Source organism: Leiobunum rupestre, chromosome 8 (genome assembly GCF_980474605.1).
Source record: "Leiobunum rupestre chromosome 8, qqLeiRupe1.1.hap1, whole genome shotgun sequence".
Classification (NCBI taxonomy): Eukaryota; Metazoa; Arthropoda; class Arachnida; order Opiliones; family Sclerosomatidae; genus Leiobunum; species Leiobunum rupestre.
The window spans coordinates 57,427,801-57,450,455 of NC_143391.1; the positions used below are offsets into that span (position 1 = coordinate 57,427,801).

At 36.0% G+C, this 22,655-nt stretch overlaps 1 protein-coding gene across 1 annotated transcript; it reads right to left on the reverse strand.

Moving 5' to 3' along the window:
- Positions 1-14,800: 14,800 nt before the first annotated feature.
- LOC149933773 (uncharacterized) lies at positions 14,801-16,726 on the reverse strand. Its single transcript, XM_090157416.1, has one exon. The coding sequence runs from the start codon at positions 16,724-16,726 to the stop codon at positions 14,801-14,803; it is 1,926 nt and encodes a 641-aa protein (XP_090013542.1).
- Positions 16,727-22,655: the final 5,929 nt, after the last annotated feature.

A 22,655-nucleotide genomic window follows, 5' to 3' on the forward strand; every position in this document is an offset into this window, starting at 1 on the left:
TTTACAAGTTTCTTTTTTATAACGATTCTAACTTTCTACCTTTTTTATAGTTTGTTACAAAATTCGTAACACTCCCGCCCGATGGACAGCTAATTTACTGTTCAGAATTATTAATTTCTAATTTACACAATAAATTTATGGGTCTTTTTAAGAGTGTTCCGACTGAGTTCTTCACTGTGCAATGTCGAACTCGTTCACCTCTGCCGATGTGCATAATCTCAACTCGAGCCATCTTCCAGAGATGACGCGGAAGTTTCTCATCTAGAAGCAATACTACGTCAACTGGTTTTAGCTCTCCTCGTTTCTTAGCTTTGACTTCCTGTAGAGATTGTAGTTGCAAGACATACTCGTCTTTCCACCTACACCATAATTTGTTTATTAAAGTTAGAGATAAGTGGGTGCGTCTACCGATAAGGGGGCACCTGCGGGCGGGGGAAACGGGGGTGAAACGGGCCCCTGTAGGGGCCCCCATTTTGCGTACATTTTCGGCAGGTCAAAAGGTTAGGTCAAAAGGTTAGCTGTTTTACGAGGTTGATTTACGATGTTAGGTCAATAGGTTATCTGCCCATAAAACCCAGGTGCTAACCCATTATAGGTCAATAGGATATCTGCCCCTATGGCGGTGTGGACACGATGCAAACAGCCGTTAAATGGGCCCGTCATAGTTAATAGCTGGCGTGGTAACCCATTTTAGGTCAAAAGGTTAGCTGATTTACGAGGTTGATTTACGATGTTATAACCCATAAAACTCAGGTGCTAACCCATTATAGGCTGGTGGAATCATCTGACATGATGTTATGCAAACAGCCAGTAGCTATAAACCCGAGTAATTGGCCCCCTACGGCATCTGTCAAACACTTTTCTCCACGTGCGAGTGGTGTTATGAAATAAATCCAAATAGTTCAATGGGTCGAGCCTTTTGTGTATCTATTCATAACTATTTTCACCGACAAACACTTTCCCCCGTGTAACATTATTTTCAAACACTTTTACGATGCGCAAAGCTATCCGTCTTACGGAATATGGGCCCTAAGGGGTAAAGGGTAGATAGAGGATGGCCCTTGCCCCCCGCGCGTAAAATAGACACAGCGGGTGTCCCCTCTCGCTAACTAAAAGTGTCGTTTTGGTACAAAAGAGCCGAGTGTATTATAAAAACGGTTTATTTTTCTACGACATTCTATGATTTGTAGAGACCATGGCGAATAAATTGAAAAAGTGGCCCCCAACTTTTTACATCAGGCGTGGATTCTTAGCGCTAAAATAGTTATAACAAACGAGTGTTCCCAACAAAAATGTTTTTTTTGCGCGTAGAATTTTATGGAGGCCCATAAACTAGTAGCGGGAATAGAACCTCTTAACTATTTCAGTTTAAACTACGAGGGATTCTAATAGATTTTTGTTTTTACATCCCAAATTGCCCTACGTATGGGGGGGGGGGCAAAGTGTGCACTGGTCCTTTTGGGTATAAAAACCCAGGGATTTGGTCCCTAAGATATCACAACTCTGTTCTTTTTTTGTATCCAACCAAGTCCACTAGAATTCCATCTCCGCTGTTGTCGGATGAGGACGTACCCCTGTAAGTGTTTATCAATTTTTATATTTTTAGCTTGGTGATCTATTCCAAAATTAAATGGTAAGCCTGTATGCGTACCAATTTCAATAAGCAAGATACTCGAGAATGGTAAAATATTCTATATTTAAAGTTAAAATGCGAAAACTACATTTGTAGTGTTCAATTTAAAAGAAAATTACTTCAGCTTTTAAATAAGATTTTTTTTTTGTATCTACCCTATATCATTTACATATTATTTTTTTATTCTAATTTAACAATCACTTTAAAAACTTAGCACGTCTGAATAGCTGTGTAGAGTACTATTAACAGATATAAATATTTCTGGGATCAGTTAATATGATGATTCGAGTGAAACATTTGCATATGTTAAAGTTATTGGATTGAAGGAAACTTCAGTGTTTTCAGAGTGATAATTAAGGGAAGTTGCCTTACAATATAGTTGAAAATTATCTTTTTAAGTCTGTGTCCACCCATTGATTATGTTAGGAAGTGAAAAAATTTCATTTAGCAAGCTTTTCTTAAATTTTGGTATCCACCCTGTATCATTTAAAAGCTCAACCATTGTTTTTATCAAGTTAATTTTAAACATATCTTAAAACAAGCTTCTCTAAGTCTGACTAGCTTTGTAGGGTAATAATAAAATAGCTAAATATTTTTTGGGTTTAATAATTGTGCTTCTTAGTGAAAATTTTGCATATATTACAGTATTAGGTTGGCTAATTATTTTTTTCACCTGCTACCATTCTCAACGGGTGAACATAGAATAACAAAGATAATGGTCCAATATATTTAAAGCCAACTTTCCTTACATTTCACTATGAAAACACTGAAGCTTCTTTCAATGCGATAACTTTATTACACGCAATTTGTTCCACCCCAGAATTACATTTATTGAATCGAAAAAAATATGTAACCCCCTTAGAATTAACCCACACAGGTATTCAGAAGAGATGGTGTTCAATTTAAAAAAATTACGGTTTTTTTTTGGACCCACCCCTATATCAGTCATATAAAACCTGAAATTATTTATTTTTTTTAATTCTAATTTAAACATCACTTTAAAAACCTTATGCAAGTCAGAATAGTTGTGTAGAGTACTAATAACGTAGATAAATATTTATTGGTTCAGTTATTTGTGGGGAAGCTTGTTTGAAGATAAGTTTAAAATTAATTTGGAAAAAAACTTGAGCTTTTTAAATATATGATACAGGGTGGATACCAAAATTTCAAAATAAAATTTAATAAAAAGCTTGCTAAATGAAATTTTTTCACTTCCTAACAAATTCAATAGGTGAACACAGACTTAAAAAGAGAATTTTCAACTATAGTTAACGGTAACTTCCCTTAAATTTCACCTTGAAAACACTAAAGTTTCATGCAATCCAATAACTTTGACTTTTGAAGATTTTTCACTCAGAACCATCAGATTAAATGTGATCCACTCTGTATCGTAAATTTAAAAGCTCAAGCAATTTTTTTTCCAAATTCATTTTTAACTTAGCTTAAAACAAGCTTCCCTAAGTCTGACTAGCTCTGTAGGTTAATAATAAAATAGCTAAATATTTTTTGGATTCAATAATTCTGATTCTGAGTGAAATATTTGCATATATTACAATATTAGTTGAAAAAATTTCATTTATGTCCATTTTAAATTTTTTTGTTGTATCGCATTATAATATTTTTTGGCTCGTAAAAGAAAAATAATTTTTGTAACATATCATCTTATAAAATTTTTTGTAAAAAAATAAATATTTTTATTATCTTATAGATCAGACTCGTTATTTCTCCTTGCTCGCGTCATTTTTGTTTTTGGATTACGTAATTAATAGTTCATGGGGTCCATAATAACGTAGAAAATGTTTTTGGGTTCAATTGACCTGATGAAAAATTTCCATAGGGTAAAGTGACTGGACTGATGGAAGCTTCAGTGCGAAGTCTTAATTACATGTTCTAAGTTTTTTTTAAACAAGTTTATTTCTAGAAATGAAAAGGACATGTTTTATCGAGGCAAACTTTTTCCGTGTGAATGGAGAAATGATAATTAAAGAGTTAGCTATTTACGATGCGGAAACGGAGAAGCATAACGTCTGGACCTTTAAACCACCATATCCATATTCCAGTCTTACGGAAGAAGATAAATGGCAGTGTAGATGGTTGTATTGGAACATTTGCGATCTCCGTTGGGACGACGGACGGGAAGACTACAACAGCCTAGGAGCCATCGCAAATTATATAAAAGAACAAGGGTTCACGTTTTTTTTTTGTAAAGGTTTAGTAAAGGCCAAAGTTTTATCGGATTTCATAGGAGTTAACGTCAAGAACGTCGAGGATTTAGACTGTCCTAAATTATCTACCATTCTTTGTATAAGTGCGCCTAAACATTGTCATTTTCACCGTGACCCTAATAATTGCGCCGTTGTGAAATCTCACAAAATCGCTGTGTGGTACCGAAAAATCGTGTGCAAGAAAATATAAGTCGTTTTAATATTATTTTTGTTTCATCACATTGTTTTTACGTTATGTCTGTTTTCTAAAATTACGTTTCTTAAATAGCGTAACGTATTAAAGTTGAATAAAGAGTTTTTAATTTTATTTTAATTTTAGTGTTTTTATAATATCTTTCTGACTATAGGTGTATTGTTTAACTTCTTTCATTTTTAAAAATGTAATTGCTTGACTTAAATAAAGCGTGAAAATTATTAGTTTCGAAATGATATTTACAAATCTTATCCACTCTAAAGTCCATCTTTCGGGTATTAGTAAGTATTTCATACAAACTAACTTAAGTAAGTATTTTTAGAAGTGAAGAGAAACACATTGTGAAAAACCAAATTAAAAGAGACTTTAAACGGTTTTATTTAACCATCACTTTAAAAACGGTAACTTCCCTTAAATTTCAAACTGAAAACACTAAAGTTTCATGCAATCCAATAACTTTGAATTTTGAAAAAATTTCACTCAGAACCATCACTTTAAATGTGATCCACTCTGTATCGTAAATTTAAAAGCTCAAGCAATTTTTTTTCCAAATTCATTTTTAACTTAGCTTAAAACAAGCTTCCCTAAGTCGGACTAGCTCTGTAGGTTAATAATAAAATAGCTAAATATTTTTTGGATTCAATAATTTTAATTCTGAGTGAAATATTTACATATATTACAGTATTAGTTGGGCTAATTAATTTTTTTTCATCTGCTACCATACTCAATGGGTGAACATAGAATAACAAGGGTAATTTTCCACTATATTTAAAGCCAACTTCCCTTACATTTCACTATGAAAACACTGAAGCTTCTTTCAATGCGATAGCTTAATTACAGGCAATTTTTCCCCAGAATTACAATAATTGAATCGAAAAATTATCCAACTCAGCTTATCAGACTTCGGCAAAGTGGTTTTTAAGTGAGGGTGTTAAATAATAAAATATACTTCAGCTTTTGAATTAAATTTACTGTTAATATAACGGTTAATCGACGAACAGGACTATAACTGTTACGTACACCAACTATATCTAGTAACTCTAACGGTAAAAGTTGGTACTGGAATTTACCTGTTAAAATTTAACAGGAATTTAACAGGAAGCTACAGTAATTTTTCACAGTGTAGCATATGAAAGTATTAATTTTCAAAAAAAGTGCATTTAAATTGAAGTGAGTCCTATTTTTGGATTCCCCTTGTTCCTCCTTCTTTCACCCCAGCATGTATCCCCTTTTATCATGGTTTATCTCCAAAAATCTTAAATCAGTAGGTCTCGCTCCTATTTATCTCCCACCATCCCAAATTGTCAGCTTTATTATGTAATAACAAAGAACCAACTACCCTCCTCGACAAGGCCATCATTTATAAAATCTCCCGTGCTTGTGGTGATAATTACATTGGGCAATGCCGTAGCCCATTTCTTCAAAGGCGTAAAGAGCCCCAAAAATATAAACAACCCGCACAATAATTCTCCCCTTAACGAACACCTTCGTGTTTTTGGGGCCATAATGCTAGGTGGGACTCAATAGATATACTAGCTCGACCCAAAATTATATAAAACAAATTTTAATGTACGCGAATCCATCGAAATTTAAAAAAATAAATCTGCGCAATGTTTAAACCGTGACTATGGTCCCTTTAACTTATACACGTTTTCTCCACTTTTTAAATGTTTTTATGGGCCTCACCCTCTCACACAGACAACAAACCAATTCCTCCTCTCGCAGAATCCACCCATTCAGACCATAGTAGCCTCGAGCGCGAACGAAGATATCGAGCCCATATAACACTTCGACGGGGATCGACTCGCCTTTGAGAAAAAAACGCTCGCGGCTAAAGAACAGTGGCATCCACTATATGTATGCATAAATATTTTTTCGTCCCAAAGTTTTACCATCGTACTGTCAGACTTGTAAAAATCCCATGAAGAAGGAGGAACAGTTCCTCCGAAACGTTCGATTTTTTAAATAAATATATTGTGAATTTTAAAAACGGTTAAAGTCTCTTTTCACTAAGTATTTTTAAATATTTGAATATCGGAATTGTATTTCGTTGCGTTAAAAGTAGAGTTTAGATGTATAGTCGTTTTAAGTAATACTCGTGATATAGGGTCAAGTGCCAAGCATATTTAAGTACTACAATGATATTAAAATAAAGTTTAAAAATATTTCCATTCTACGTTACTTTAACAACGAATATTCTATGACGTCAAAACACTCAAATCCATGTTTCAAATTCAAATTAACCGCGCAAAACACTTAAATCTATGTTTTCATTTGATTTTTAAATTAACCGCGACGCGCCCCCAGACCGCGTCCCCCCGAGAAATCCACGCCCCAGACCGCGCCCCCCCAGGGGAAATCAGCGCACGCGCACCGCCTTGAAGTTACGTTAACTGTGTGAGTTAATACTTTATTGAAACAGGTCTGCTCGTAACTTCAAACAACGTGATACTAAAATATTCAGTGGATTAATTAGCGATACAATCTAACTAATCTGAAGTTTCAAGTAATGAAAGTGCAATATGTGTAGGTACAAATGTTTTTATGACGGTTAGATTTATTTATTTATTTAGTTATTTATTTAAGAGACATAACTACGAAGCCGGAACGACTTACATGTAGTCATCACGATATGTGCTTTAGCTGATTGATTGAATGATTAGCGCGATATTTTGCAGCGATGTTAATGTAACTGCAAGGCGTTAACCGACGCATTGTTAACTACCCTGTTTATATACATTATACAGAGATGCTAATATATTAATGGTAAGTTGTGAAAATCACAGTGCGCGTAAAACTCAGACAGTATATAGTGACTAGTAAAACAATATAACATAGTGAACAAGTTGGCCTGAACACAATATGTTGATATACGAAGCCCTCCCCACCTCGCCGTAGCCATGGGGCGGCGCGCGTGCGCTGATTTCCCCTGGGGGGGCGCGGTCTGGGGCGCGGATTTCTCGGGGGGACGCGGTCTGGGGGCGCGTCGCGGTTAATTTAAAAATCAAATGAAAACATAGATTTAAGTGTTTTGCGCGGTTAATTTGAATTTGAAACATGGATTTGAGTGTTTTGACGTCATAGAATATTCGTTGTTAAAGTAACGTAGAATGGAAATATTTTTAAACTTTATTTTAATATCATTGTAGTACTTAAATATGCTTGGCACTTGACCCTATATCACGAGTATTACTTAAAACGACTATACATCTAAACTCTACTTTTAACGCAACGAAATACAATTCCGATATTCAAATATTTAAAAATACTTAGTGAAAAGAGACTTTAACCGTTTTTAAAATTCACAATATATTTATTTAAAAAATCGAACGTTTCGGAGGAACTGTTCCTCCTTCTTCATGGGATTTTTACAAGTCTGACAGTACGATGGTAAAACTTTGGGACGAAAAAATATTTATGCATACATATAGTGGATGCCACTGTTCTTTAGCCGCGAGCGTTTTTTTCTCAAAGGCGAGTCGATCCCCGTCGAAGTGTTATATGGGCTCGATATCTTCGTTCGCGCTCGAGGCTACTATGGTCTGAATGGGTGGATTCTGCGAGAGGAGGAATTGGTTTGTTGTCTGTGTGAGAGGGTGAGGCCCATAAAAACATTTAAAAAGTGGAGAAAACGTGTATAAGTTAAAGGGACCATAGTCACGGTTTAAACATTGCGCAGATTTATTTTTTTAAATTTCGATGGATTCGCGTACATTAAAATTTGTTTTATATAATTTTGGGTCGAGCTAGTATATCTATTGAGTCCCACCTAGCATTATGGCCCCAAAAACACGAAGGTGTTCGTTAAGGGGAGAATTATTGTGCGGGTTGTTTATATTTTTGGGGCTCTTTACGCCTTTGAAGAAATGGGCTACGGCATTGCCCAATGTAATTATCACCACAAGCACGGGAGATTTTATAAATGATGGCCTTGTCGAGGAGGGTAGTTGGTTCTTTGTTATTACATAATAAAGCTGACAATTTGGGATGGTGGGAGATAAATAGGAGCGAGACCTACTGATTTAAGATTTTTGGAGATAAACCATGATAAAAGGGGATACATGCTGGGGTGAAAGAAGGAGGAACAAGGGGAATCCAAAAATAGGACTCACTTCAATTTAAATGCACTTTTTTTGAAAATTAATACTTTCATATGCTACACTGTGAAAAATTACTGTAGCTTCCTGTTAAATTCCTGTTAAATTTTAACAGGTAAATTCCAGTACCAACTTTTACCGTTAGAGTTACTAGATATAGTTGGTGTACGTAACAGTTATAGTCCTGTTCGTCGATTAACCGTTATATTAACAGTAAATTTAATTCAAAAGCTGAAGTATATTTTATTATTTAACACCCTCACTTAAAAACCACTTTGCCGAAGTCTGATAAGCTGAGTTGGATAATTTTTCGATTCAATTATTGTAATTCTGGGGAAAAATTGCCTGTAATTAAGCTATCGCATTGAAAGAAGCTTCAGTGTTTTCATAGTGAAATGTAAGGGAAGTTGGCTTTAAATATAGTGGAAAATTACCCTTGTTATTCTATGTTCACCCATTGAGTATGGTAGCAGATGAAAAAAAATTAATTAGCCCAACTAATACTGTAATATATGTAAATATTTCACTCAGAATTAAAATTATTGAATCCAAAAAATATTTAGCTATTTTATTATTAACCTACAGAGCTAGTCCGACTTAGGGAAGCTTGTTTTAAGCTAAGTTAAAAATGAATTTGGAAAAAAAATTGCTTGAGCTTTTAAATTTACGATACAGAGTGGATCACATTTAAAGTGATGGTTCTGAGTGAAATTTTTTCAAAATTCAAAGTTATTGGATTGCATGAAACTTTAGTGTTTTCAGTTTGAAATTTAAGGGAAGTTACCGTTTTTAAAGTGATGGTTAAATAAAACCGTTTAAAGTCTCTTTTAATTTGGTTTTTCACAATGTGTTTCTCTTCACTTCTAAAAATACTTACTTAAGTTAGTTTGTATGAAATACTTACTAATACCCGAAAGATGGACTTTAGAGTGGATAAGATTTGTAAATATCATTTCGAAACTAATAATTTTCACGCTTTATTTAAGTCAAGCAATTACATTTTTAAAAATGAAAGAAGTTAAACAATACACCTATAGTCAGAAAGATATTATAAAAACACTAAAATTAAAATAAAATTAAAAACTCTTTATTCAACTTTAATACGTTACGCTATTTAAGAAACGTAATTTTAGAAAACAGACATAACGTAAAAACAATGTGATGAAACAAAAATAATATTAAAACGACTTATATTTTCTTGCACACGATTTTTCGGTACCACACAGCGATTTTGTGAGATTTCACAACGGCGCAATTATTAGGGTCACGGTGAAAATGACAATGTTTAGGCGCACTTATACAAAGAATGGTAGATAATTTAGGACAGTCTAAATCCTCGACGTTCTTGACGTTAACTCCTATGAAATCCGATAAAACTTTGGCCTTTACTAAACCTTTACAAAAAAAAAACGTGAACCCTTGTTCTTTTATATAATTTGCGATGGCTCCTAGGCTGTTGTAGTCTTCCCGTCCGTCGTCCCAACGGAGATCGCAAATGTTCCAATACAACCATCTACACTGCCATTTATCTTCTTCCGTAAGACTGGAATATGGATATGGTGGTTTAAAGGTCCAGACGTTATGCTTCTCCGTTTCCGCATCGTAAATAGCTAACTCTTTAATTATCATTTCTCCATTCACACGGAAAAAGTTTGCCTCGATAAAACATGTCCTTTTCATTTCTAGAAATAAACTTGTTTAAAAAAAACTTAGAACATGTAATTAAGACTTCGCACTGAAGCTTCCATCAGTCCAGTCACTTTACCCTATGGAAATTTTTCATCAGGTCAATTGAACCCAAAAACATTTTCTACGTTATTATGGACCCCATGAACTATTAATTACGTAATCCAAAAACAAAAATGACGCGAGCAAGGAGAAATAACGAGTCTGATCTATAAGATAATAAAAATATTTATTTTTTTACAAAAAAATTTATAAGATGATATGTTACAAAAATTATTTTTCTTTTACGAGCCAAAAAATATTATAATGCGATACAACAAAAAAATTTAAAATGGACATAAATGAAATTTTTTCAACTAATATTGTAATATATGCAAATATTTCACTCAGAATCAGAATTATTGAATCCAAAAAATATTTAGCTATTTTATTATTAACCTACAGAGCTAGTCAGACTTAGGGAAGCTTGTTTTAAGCTAAGTTAAAAATGAATTTGGAAAAAAAATTGCTTGAGCTTTTAAATTTACGATACAGAGTGGATCACATTTAATCTGATGGTTCTGAGTGAAAAATCTTCAAAAGTCAAAGTTATTGGATTGCATGAAACTTTAGTGTTTTCAAGGTGAAATTTAAGGGAAGTTACCGTTAACTATAGTTGAAAATTCTCTTTTTAAGTCTGTGTTCACCTATTGAATTTGTTAGGAAGTGAAAAAATTTCATTTAGCAAGCTTTTTATTAAATTTTATTTTGAAATTTTGGTATCCACCCTGTATCATATATTTAAAAAGCTCAAGTTTTTTTCCAAATTAATTTTAAACTTATCTTCAAACAAGCTTCCCCACAAATAACTGAACCAATAAATATTTATCTACGTTATTAGTACTCTACACAACTATTCTGACTTGCATAAGGTTTTTAAAGTGATGTTTAAATTAGAATTAAAAAAAATAAATAATTTCAGGTTTTATATGACTGATATAGGGGTGGGTCCAAAAAAAAACCGTAATTTTTTTAAATTGAACACCATCTCTTCTGAATACCTGTGTGGGTTAATTCTAAGGGGGTTACATATTTTTTTCGATTCAATAAATGTAATTCTGGGGTGGAACAAATTGCGTGTAATAAAGTTATCGCATTGAAAGAAGCTTCAGTGTTTTCATAGTGAAATGTAAGGAAAGTTGGCTTTAAATATATTGGACCATTATCTTTGTTATTCTATGTTCACCCGTTGAGAATGGTAGCAGGTGAAAAAAATAATTAGCCAACCTAATACTGTAATATATGCAAAATTTTCACTAAGAAGCACAATTATTAAACCCAAAAAATATTTAGCTATTTTATTATTACCCTACAAAGCTAGTCAGACTTAGAGAAGCTTGTTTTAAGATATGTTTAAAATTAACTTGATAAAAACAATGGTTGAGCTTTTAAATGATACAGGGTGGATACCAAAATTTAAGAAAAGCTTGCTAAATGAAATTTTTTCACTTCCTAACATAATCAATGGGTGGACACAGACTTAAAAAGATAATTTTCAACTATATTGTAAGGCAACTTCCCTTAATTATCACTCTGAAAACACTGAAGTTTCCTTCAATCCAATAACTTTAACATATGCAAATGTTTCACTCGAATCATCATATTAACTGATCCCAGAAATATTTATATCTGTTAATAGTACTCTACACAGCTATTCAGACGTGCTAAGTTTTTAAAGTGATTGTTAAATTAGAATAAAAAAATAATATGTAAATGATATAGGGTAGATACAAAAAAAAAATCTTATTTAAAAGCTGAAGTAATTTTCTTTTAAATTGAACACTACAAATGTAGTTTTCGCATTTTAACTTTAAATATAGAATATTTTACCATTCTCGAGTATCTTGCTTATTGAAATTGGTACGCATACAGGCTTACCATTTAATTTTGGAATAGATCACCAAGCTAAAAATATAAAAATTGATAAACACTTACAGGGGTACGTCCTCATCCGACAACAGCGGAGATGGAATTCTAGTGGACTTGGTTGGATACAAAAAAAGAACAGAGTTGTGATATCTTAGGGACCAAATCCCTGGGTTTTTATACCCAAAAGGACCAGTGCACACTTTGCCCCCCCCCCCCATACGTAGGGCAATTTGGGATGTAAAAACAAAAATCTATTAGAATCCCTCGTAGTTTAAACTGAAATAGTTAAGAGGTTCTATTCCCGCTACTAGTTTATGGGCCTCCATAAAATTCTACGCGCAAAAAAAACATTTTTGTTGGGAACACTCGTTTGTTATAACTATTTTAGCGCTAAGAATCCACGCCTGATGTAAAAAGTTGGGGGCCACTTTTTCAATTTATTCGCCATGGTCTCTACAAATCATAGAATGTCGTAGAAAAATAAACCGTTTTTATAATACACTCGGCTCTTTTGTACCAAAACGACACTTTTAGTTAGCGAGAGGGGACACCCGCTGTGTCTATTTTACGCGCGGGGGGCAAGGGCCATCCTCTATCTACCCTTTACCCCTTAGGGCCCATATTCCGTAAGACGGATAGCTTTGCGCATCGTAAAAGTGTTTGAAAATAATGTTACACGGGGGAAAGTGTTTGTCGGTGAAAATAGTTATGAATAGATACACAAAAGGCTCGACCCATTGAACTATTTGGATTTATTTCATAACACCACTCGCACGTGGAGAAAAGTGTTTGACAGATGCCGTAGGGGGCCAATTACTCGGGTTTATAGCTACTGGCTGTTTGCATAACATCATGTCAGATGATTCCACCAGCCTATAATGGGTTAGCACCTGGGTTTTATGGGTTATAACATCGTAAATCAACCTCGTAAATCAGCTAACCTTTTGACCTAAAATGGGTTACCACGCCAGCTATTAACTATGACGGGCCCATTTAACGGCTGTTTGCATCGTGTCCACACCGCCATAGGGGCAGATATCCTATTGACCTATAATGGGTTAGCACCTGGGTTTTATGGGCAGATAACCTATTGACCTAACATCGTAAATCAACCTCGTAAAACAGCTAACCTTTTGACCTAACCTTTTGACCTGCCGAAAATGTACGCAAAATGGGGGCCCCTACAGGGGCCCGTTTCACCCCCGTTTCCCCCGCCCGCAGGTGCCCCCTTATCGGTAGACGCACCCACTTATCTCTAAAGTTTGTTGGTAAGCCCATCTACCCTTTAAAGAGTCAGACGTAATTCGTGGAAGGATCTTTGAAGTGACAGTAACCGGAAACGATGTCAAACGGTTTCCTATAAGGAAATGCGAAGGAGTTAAAGGGTTTGGGTCTCCGATCTCATAATTATTGACGAAGGTTATGGGTCTTGAATTGCCTACGCTTCTACTTCAGTGATGACTGTACGCATTTCATCAAAAGTCAAGAATGCATTTCCAAGGGTCTTCCGTAAGGCTATCTTTACCGTCCGAACCATCCGTTCCCAGAAGCCTCCCCACCAGGGGGCACGCTCCACGATATTCTCCCATTGGATTCTAAGACTTCCTAAAACTTCTCTAATCTTTTGACAATCGATATTTTTCCATAAAGCGACAAGTTCCTTTTCAGCTCTCTTAAACGTTTTGGCGTTATCCGAGTAAATGAATCGGACTAAGCCTCTTCGAGATACGAATCTTCTGGTAGCCAGAATGAAACCATCAATCGTCAAGTCGAATACTATTTCCAAGTGTACGGCTCTGGTTACAGCGCACGTATAGAGGGCGATATAAACCTTTTGTTTTTCCTTTTCTGGATCGTTGGACCTGATGTACAGTGGCCCAGCGAAATCTACTCCAGTTACTTCGAATGGCGGACTTTGTTCGATACGGTTTCTTGGTAGCGGAGCAGTTTGTTCGGAAGTTGGTTTCACTCGCCACCTTTGACATTTCAGACACTTCGTAATAATCTTCTTCACCTGTTGACGGCATCTGGGTATCCAGAAACTCTCTCAGACTTGAGTTCACGTAGAAGCTACCCCTTGATGCTTAACCACGTCATGCGCTTTCAAAATTTGGAAATCAGTAAATCGGTGCATCGTAGGCAACAAGATTGGATGGCGTTCGTCGTAGGAAAACGAAAACTTTTGAAGACGGGCTCCAATGCGGAGGACTCCATTCTCATCGATAAATAAATCCAATGGTACGTACTTTGACTCTTTCGATACTTCTCCTTTGGACTTCAACGCTTTGATCTCGAGCTTAAATTCTTCGTTTTGAACTAGTTATATCCAATATTCCTGCGCTTTTAAAATCTCTTCCGTAGACAAGGCGTCATTCGTTAACGTTACCTCCTTTCGACAATTATTTACAAATCTCATGAACCTAGCTGAAACTCTTAAGATCTTTTCAAGGCTACTATATCTATTTAAATCGAGAATAGGTTCTACTCTCTCTTCAACTTGACGAACGTTTATAGCTACTACTGTTTCGCTGCAATTTTGGAATTCGTGAAAGTTACTTCGATCTACTTGTTTCGGTTCATAGTTAGGCCATTCGTTTTTCGTTAACCTCAGCCACGGCGGACCAAACCAAAACCGATCATTATCTACCATTTTGTCGGCCTTCAAACCTCTGGTCAAACAATCCGCTGGATTGTCGCGACTCTTGCAATACCGCCAAGCTATTCGGTCAGTTTTCTTTTGAATTTCAGAAACTCTATTCGAGACGAATACCTTGAGATCTCGGGCCGAACCTTTTATCCAACTCAAAGCAATCGTTGAATCACTCCAATAGTATGCAGTGACAGACTTCGAGGTAAAGTGTGCACACAGTCTATGAGTTAATCTAGCGCCAACTAAAGCTCCCAACAACTCCAGTTTCGGTATAGTGACACGTTTAACGGGCGCTACTCGAGACTTCGACGAAACCAAAGATACGCCAATTTTTCCAGATGAAGTTACAAATCTTAAATAAAGTACGGCGCCAAATGCCCGTTCACTTGAGTCAGTAAAACAATGCAACTAAAAATTTTCAAAAACCTCATTTTCAAAACCAAACTGGAAATATCTTGGAATGTTTATCTTTGATATGTCTTTTAACTCCGAACACCAATCTTCCCAAACTTTATTAGCTTCGGGCGTTAACTCTTGGTCCCAACTCTCCCCGTGTTCCCATAATAGCAATATTTTAACTCTGATGACGAATGGGGACAATAAGCCCAAGGGATCGTAAAATTTGGCTGATATTTTTAATACGCTTCTTTTGGTATGAGGTAAGCTGTTCGCTTCTTTTACTAATTCTTCGACGTCAATAGAAAACGTATCTTGCAAAGTGTCCCACGCCATTCCCAAAACCTTAACTGACGATTTTGTCTCTTGATTTTGGTTCTCATTCCAACCTTCTACTTTCCATTTATCTCTAAGCCATTTAGAATTTGTTTTCCATTTTCTTAAAGACATACTTCCTTCGCCCATTATATCTCTAGATTCTATACACCTTTTATAGGCCTTTTCTTCATTCTCAGCGCCAGAGACTAAATCATCTACGTAAGTATCACTCTCTATCATCGCTACGGTTTCTGGGAATTGAAGGCGATATTTTCCAACGTGGAATCGGATTGTTGCGGCCAGCAAATAGGGACTGGCAGTAACCCCAAACAATACGGTACGAAATCGTAGGATTTTAATTTTAATGGTATCTGAAGGTGTCCATGGTTCTTCGAACCAAAGAAATCTTACGGAGTCTATATCGTCTTCCTTTAGGTTTATTTGTAGAAAGGCTTTTTCTACGTCAGAAATAAAACCAACTAAATGAAATCTAAATTTTACTAGTATGTCCAAAATATCAGGGTTGAGACTAGGTCCGGAGTATATACAGTCATTTAATGATAGTTTATTTTTTTCGTGAGCACTTCCGTCAAATACTATTCTCAACTTTGTGGTCGTACGATCTTGTCTAACAACTGGCTGATGCGGTAAATAGTGCACCTTACGATTGGCTAAATTCGAGGGGTCGTTTGCCGGTAATTCTTCTACAATGGCAGCTGCTAAATACTCTTTAATATTTCGACTATACTCCATATAGAGATTCGAATCATTTCGGAATTTATCCGCTAAATGCATTAGCCTCTTCCTCGCAATATAATAATTGTTAGAGAGATTTTCGAAATTATCTTTCCAGGGTAATTTAACAGAATATCTGTTATTTTCGAACGTTACATTTTCTTTAAATTGTTTATTTACCCAATTATCTTGAACTAGACCATCTTCGGTTTGTTCGTTATCTCGAATGCCTAAACTCTCTAATTCCCAGAAAGCCCTTAGATTACTTGACAACGATTCTGGTTCTTCGACTATCGATACGTTATTGACGCTGATAACATTGACTCCTGATCCTACGTTTAAACTGGTTACTTCCGTTGGGCCTTGTACAAGCCAACCAAAAATACTATTTAGGGCTACCAGAGATTCTCTAATTCTCTCATATTGACCAGTGATTACTTGCCAATAACAGTCTGACCCCAATAGCAACGATATTTCACCCTTATTTGCATTAAAAGTGTCATCCGCCAGTTTGAACCCTTTACTTCCAAGAAAATCTTTAAATTCTTTCCCTGGGACATTAAATATTGCGGTATTGATAGCCGGGGATTCCAAGGCCTCAATATCTATAGTTGTACCATCAATTAGACTTGTTAGGCTTACTCTAACCTTTTTACATTTAGAAAATACGGGTGTCTTCGAACCAAATGTATGCAATTGAACGTTAATTTCGCCAACTACTCTAAGCCCAAGTCTCTTCGAAAGTTCTTGTTTTATGAAACTACATTGGCTGCCACTATCTACTAAAAGTCTAATTTGGTCGTTACCTTTATCACCCTGTACAATAGCTCTAGCAGTTTGTAAAAGAACAGGTTGTTGACTCACTTGGTTTTTTACGACATTCATGGACGCGGTTACCTCTTGTTGAGAATCCGGTGAGTCCTTACAGTCGTTTGTCGCTGTATTTTCTGTTGCGGCTTCATTTTCTTCACACACCGCAGAGTGGTGACGTTTTTTACATTTTTTACACGAAATATTTACTTTGCAAAACTTAGCTCTATGCTTGCCTGTTACTCAAACATAACAACGACCCATCTTTTTCAACGCTTCTTTTCTCGCTTCAACGGTAGAAATAGTTCGACATAGTTCCGGTTCGTGAGGACCCCTTTTGCAGAAAATACACGCTTGTGATGTCCCGACGGAAAACGCCGCGGTTGACGACGTCGACGGTCTCTGATACTTTGGGTAGTTATAATTATTCCGATTATTGAAATTACCAATACTCTGATACGGTTGCTGATTTCTGGCTTTAAAATTTCGATGGTCTTCGTCTTTAGGTCCACTCTTGTAAGCGGATGCGCGCTCTCGACTTTGTAATTCTTTTCGAAGGTATTCGATTAATTGACTTACGTCGATATCGCCGTCGTCTTCACTTTTTCGGCTGTAGTCCAAATTAAGATCGTCTGGCAACTTCTTCAAAAGAATGGGACATAATACCGTTCCGAAGTGTTCATTAGCGTCGTATCCCAATGAATGTAGACACTTAATTTCGATCTCGCAACGGTCATAAAATTTTCTGAACTCGTCAATGTTGGACGGATCTTTGAGAGATGGTAGACCAATCAATTTTTTAATGTGCTCAGATACTTGAGCTACCTTTGAACCGAATCGTCTCTGCAAAAGTTCTACGGCCGCTTCGTAATTTTCTTCGTTAAGATCTAAGCCGAATATTGCGTCAGACGCTTTACCTTCTAATTGCGCTTTCAGGGAACAGAACTTGTTGATCGCATTCATTGAGGAATTGTGAATGGTAACCTCGAACTGTGCCCAGAAATTCTTCCACTTTAAGACGTCCACTCCGTCAAATTTCGGTAATTCGAGTCGCGGTAAATTTACCACAGGAGACGCTTGTTGTACTTGGTTCGACGAGCATTGACTCGCTATTTGAATTGTCTTTGTTGAACCACCAGCTTGTACGGCTTTCAATGCGTGGTCTATTTTACAATAACATAACATGATCTTGTCGGCATACTTTTCAACTTCGTCCATCTCAATTTCCAAATCATCGATACCGATTTCAGGTTCAATGTCGTCGTTTAACTTCATTAAAGCTTCTTCCTTTAATTTGAGTTGTTTGTGACTCGCTTCTAGTTCAGGTATACTAATGACTTTAATCTTGTTCAATTCTTCGTCTACTTTATTTACTAGTCTCGTAACTTGACCTCTAATTACAGATCGCCGTTTCTTTGCAACTTCGAAATCCTCCATATTTCCTCGTTAAATCCGCTACGTTGCCGTTGGTATTCTTCAAATCACAAAAAACTTCACTTGTAATTAATATTAACGCCGGTGAAATACACGTAAATATTATCTTTTTAATAAGTAAAGAATTTGTCTCAGAGTTTCGGCACCATGTAAATTTGTCGTATTTGAAAGAATCACAACGTAGTTAGAATTTAACTAAAACAACTGGTTTATTTACATTAATTACAAAATACAAGTCAAAATTTCTAAGCGAACGATCTCGACGCGCGATAACAACTGATTTTTCGTAATCGTATTTTCCCTCCTTCCGTTTACATGTTTTTTAGAGGTTTGACCTTTATGATAAGATTAAAATAGATTACTTATTTTGACATGATTAGGTTTTTTAACTATATACTACGTAATTTTATATTTTAACTTATTTTAAGAAACGGAGGATTTTACAAGTTTCTTTTTTATAGCGATTCTAACTTTGTACCTTTTTTATAGTTTGTTACAAAATTCGTAACAGACGTAAGCCACTCAACCCAGCAGAAGGTGCAGCAACGGGTGGACCATTTCCCACTTCGCACACAGCAGTGGGATTAAGAGTGGATGCTGAAGCAACTCCAGCCGACACCCTACCTACGTAGGTAAAGAGTCAAACCCTTTTTATAGAGCTCCTAACGACGAGCACACAGCAGCCCAAGTAACCCGGCACAGCTGGCACCGGAGATCCCGGTGTGACTCCAAGAGGCCGGGAAACCGGACCGCTGTGCCCTCATACGGAGGCCCGCCGCCCCACAGCAGGCTACCCAATCCGCCGGCGGCCAGTTTGCACGGACCCCCTCCGTTAGCCTGAGCCAAAGCTCAGTATCCAGCCCCAATCTGACCGACGTCGGAGGTGGAGATAGGACCATTTGATCCCAGTGCGCCACCGCCCTTATGGGTTACAAGAGCCGGACCCCGACTCCCTGGTAAAGCCACCAGTTATTGCACACTCTAACCCATTGAGGGCCAGTAGACACAGGTAGGCAAACTAATACAAAAGCTGTTGAGGCTACGTAATTTCTTATCGTATGATATATAAATTGCCCTAAGTTAAAGAGTGGATGCCGCCCACCATCAGGAGACGGGGTGGGCAAACTAATATAAAAGCTGTTGAGCCCATGTGATTTCCTATTGTTTGATATATAATTTACCATCATATGTTAAAGAGTGGGCACCGCCCACCCTCAGGATACGCGGGTGGGCAAACCAATACAAAAGCTGTTGAGGCCTTGTGATTTCCGATCGTTAGATATATAAAATACCATCCTAAGTTGAAGGATTATAACTTGGGTGCTACCCACTCTCAAAAGACCCGTGTGGGCAAAGCAACACAAAAGCTGTTGAGGCCATGTAATTTCCTATCGTTTGATATATATTTTACCATCCTATGTTAAAGAGTGGCCACCGCCCACCCTCAGGACACTCGGGTGGGCAAACCAATACAAAAGCTGTTGAGGCCATGTAGTTTCCTATCGTTTGATAGACGGAAAGTATCAAAGGTGAAACAGGTAAGCAAAACACGACGAACGTATTTCTTTTAATTTATGGAAATTAGTGGAAATATGAATTGAAGAAATATTGTGTGTTTATTTTAGTAAATTTATATCAAACATTTGGATAGTTTAGGCACCAATGTCATGTAAATTCGCAAATTGATAAAAAAATACCCATGAATGTAATTTTGCGGAAAATGGGAAATCAGTTGAAGACGCGTCAGTGCGATGATTTCATCGCAATTTTTAGGGCGTATTACGATTTTCGTGTCGTACGATATCGTACCATTCGGTCTCTCCCTTTAATGGGGTTGGTCGGAGGGGGCGGAAATTAACGGCACTGCGTGCGCGTCAAAGAGTTCTATCGAATGAGACTAACTTGTTTTTTCGCTCACTCTATTTAAGGGGGTTGGTCGGAGGGGGCGGAAATTAACGGCACTGCGTGCGCGTCAAAGAGTTACTATACAAACTATAAAACTGTTCAAGCAAGGTTTCCAAAGGTGACGGCGTGGCTCACTTGGTTAAGGTTTTGGAGACTACGCGGCCAGAAATCTCGGTTCGAATCCCGGTGTCGCCAATATTAGAAATTATTTTTCGCAGCTCCGTCTACCGTGTAGTCGCTTTCCACGACGCCAAACAAACAAACAACACTTAACGACATTCCATCCATAGCAATAGTGTCACTTCGAATATATATATTCGATGTGAAACTAAAAACTACTTCGTCATCTTCCGAGCTTCGTCTTTCTGGCCTCTGTAATCGAAAACCCTGTTAAGCCGGCCGAGTGGTAGTGGCCCCTCTTTTTCCACGCTATTATGTGGTCGAGAAAACCTATTAGCTCGGTCTCTTGGAGTCTTTATAATCCGTCGGGGCAGCAGTAGGTAACATTGTCAAAGCTGACGATTATAAGATGGGAAGAACCACGAGATGACACAGAGGCTCTACAAAATGATTAACAGTAGCTCTGTTAAAAACTGGGATTTCACAACTGAATTTCCAATTTATCAATTCTACATCATAATTTTCTTTTAATTATGTTTTTTTACTTTTGAGTTTCATATTTAGAGTGAATTTATTGTATAACTGTTGGATATAGCCAAGACGTAATTCGGTGGTCCTAGTTCCAAAATTGCCCCTCTATGTTGCTTTCTTTTAAATTTTTAAGAATGTTGAGAAAAATAATGTTAAAATAAAACCATACATGTTGGCAGAAATTACGGCGAAATTATAGTTTCCCCCGAAAGCCTCTGATTTATTGGTGTGAAACTTTAAGAGGAAAGTAAATTGAGTGAAAAATTTAAGTTTCATGATTTAGAAAATTGTTCACTGATAGGAGAATAATTAAACTTGTAGCGCACACTCTAAAAGGTACCAATAAAGTTATTAGGGTAAAAAATCGTAATTTATACTAATATATGAGGCGATAGCTCTTTGTGGATTATTGTCTATGAAACACCAGAGGTTATTTTTTACTCGCAAAATATTTACGGGTTAGGTTTAATAGCTAACCAGTCTTCCAAAATTCATATCTTAACACAACAAAGCGAATTTTGAAATGAGCTCAGGACCGACCAGATGAAAGAGTCAGAATACAGCAATTACTCAGTCGTAATTATAAGTTACAAATTAGGCAGTAAATTTCCAAATATTTTCGGACATTGCTATTGCTTCCTATGACCAACTTGTTATTCCTCATTGAGTGTTTTCGTATTTTATGTTTAGGTTTGACCTTGGGCACCGGTTAGTCTGGTTAGGTGGCGTTGCTTGCGCCGATATTAAGGTTTGTTTATTATGCGAATTTTTCAAGTACATTCTAATTTAATATTATCGAAATTTCATAAATTTTCAAAAATATCAAACTACATAGTATTTTGACTATAAAATTTTAAGGGTCGTTATACTTCTTACGTCATGGCTTTGATCATTATGCGTCATTCTACCGTTCCTTATTTTACTGAAAATAAAACATTTGGTTTTAACTCCATGTTCATTCTTCTTTTTATAAATAAAGCAATGCAAGTTAATTTAGTTAACTAGCCATTAAAAAGAAAGAATAATAACAATATTAATAATAATAATCAGCTAGGCCTAAGGATCATTCTAGCCACGTTCTCATCATCTTTTGGACATTTTGGACTCGCGCTAATCCGCTTCGTTTTGGTTCGCACTCAAAAAAATTCTATCAAAGGCTGGGATAAAATAGTTGACAAAAATTTTGAAATAATTAAATATAGCATTGTTGAATTCTAATTATGGAAATTACTTATTCCTAATAAACAATTAATAATGCAAATAAGTAACTTATTTGCTTATTACTAATTGACTTGTTCCTACACATTACTTATATTTGCCATTTACCTATTTCTATCTTTTTAAACAACATGAAATAAAAGTTTTCAAATTACTATTTATCAAATTTAGGCAAATATCTAATGTAAAAACCATTTTTAAAAACGATTAATGTTTTTCAATATACTGAAATGGTGAGGGTTTTCAACAAATTATTCAGCAATTAGGATAATATATAAAGAACGGAAATTATCAAATTAAATCATTTATTAAAAAACACATTTCCCACTCCACCCAAATTACTAAATAATAATTTCGAAAAATACCAAATTATTTTACTTATTTCAGTAAATCTAACAAATTACTTTTTATTATAGGAAATAACAAGTTTTGCAAATTACGCTAATTACTAAGTTACTATTTTGGTAAAATAAATTACTTTTACAAAAAATTGTTAACTCTAAAAAACAGTCTATAGGTAGTTTCTTCTAACTTAACTTATCGTATATTCTATTCTCCACCACACTCCCCCCTTTTCGGCTTTCCGTTGCTATATGCAACGCGTTTTGAAATTTTTAATGTTTAGGCTTAGTTTCTCCTTTAGATTTGACAGTCGCCAGCCAGATTTCCCGCACGGTACTGATGAGTTCCAAATAGAACGAAACCGGTCTACCGTTGGAATTTCTGGCTATTTTATTTAATTTTAATTTAGTTTATTACTCGAAGATCTATTTGATACGAGTTTCGCGTTTTTGGC

Excerpts from the sequence above, each read along its gene's own strand:
- LOC149933773 (XM_090157416.1), bottom strand. The coding sequence starts at position 16,726 with ATGAATGTCGTAAAAAACCAAGTGAGTCAACAACCTGTTCTTTTACAA.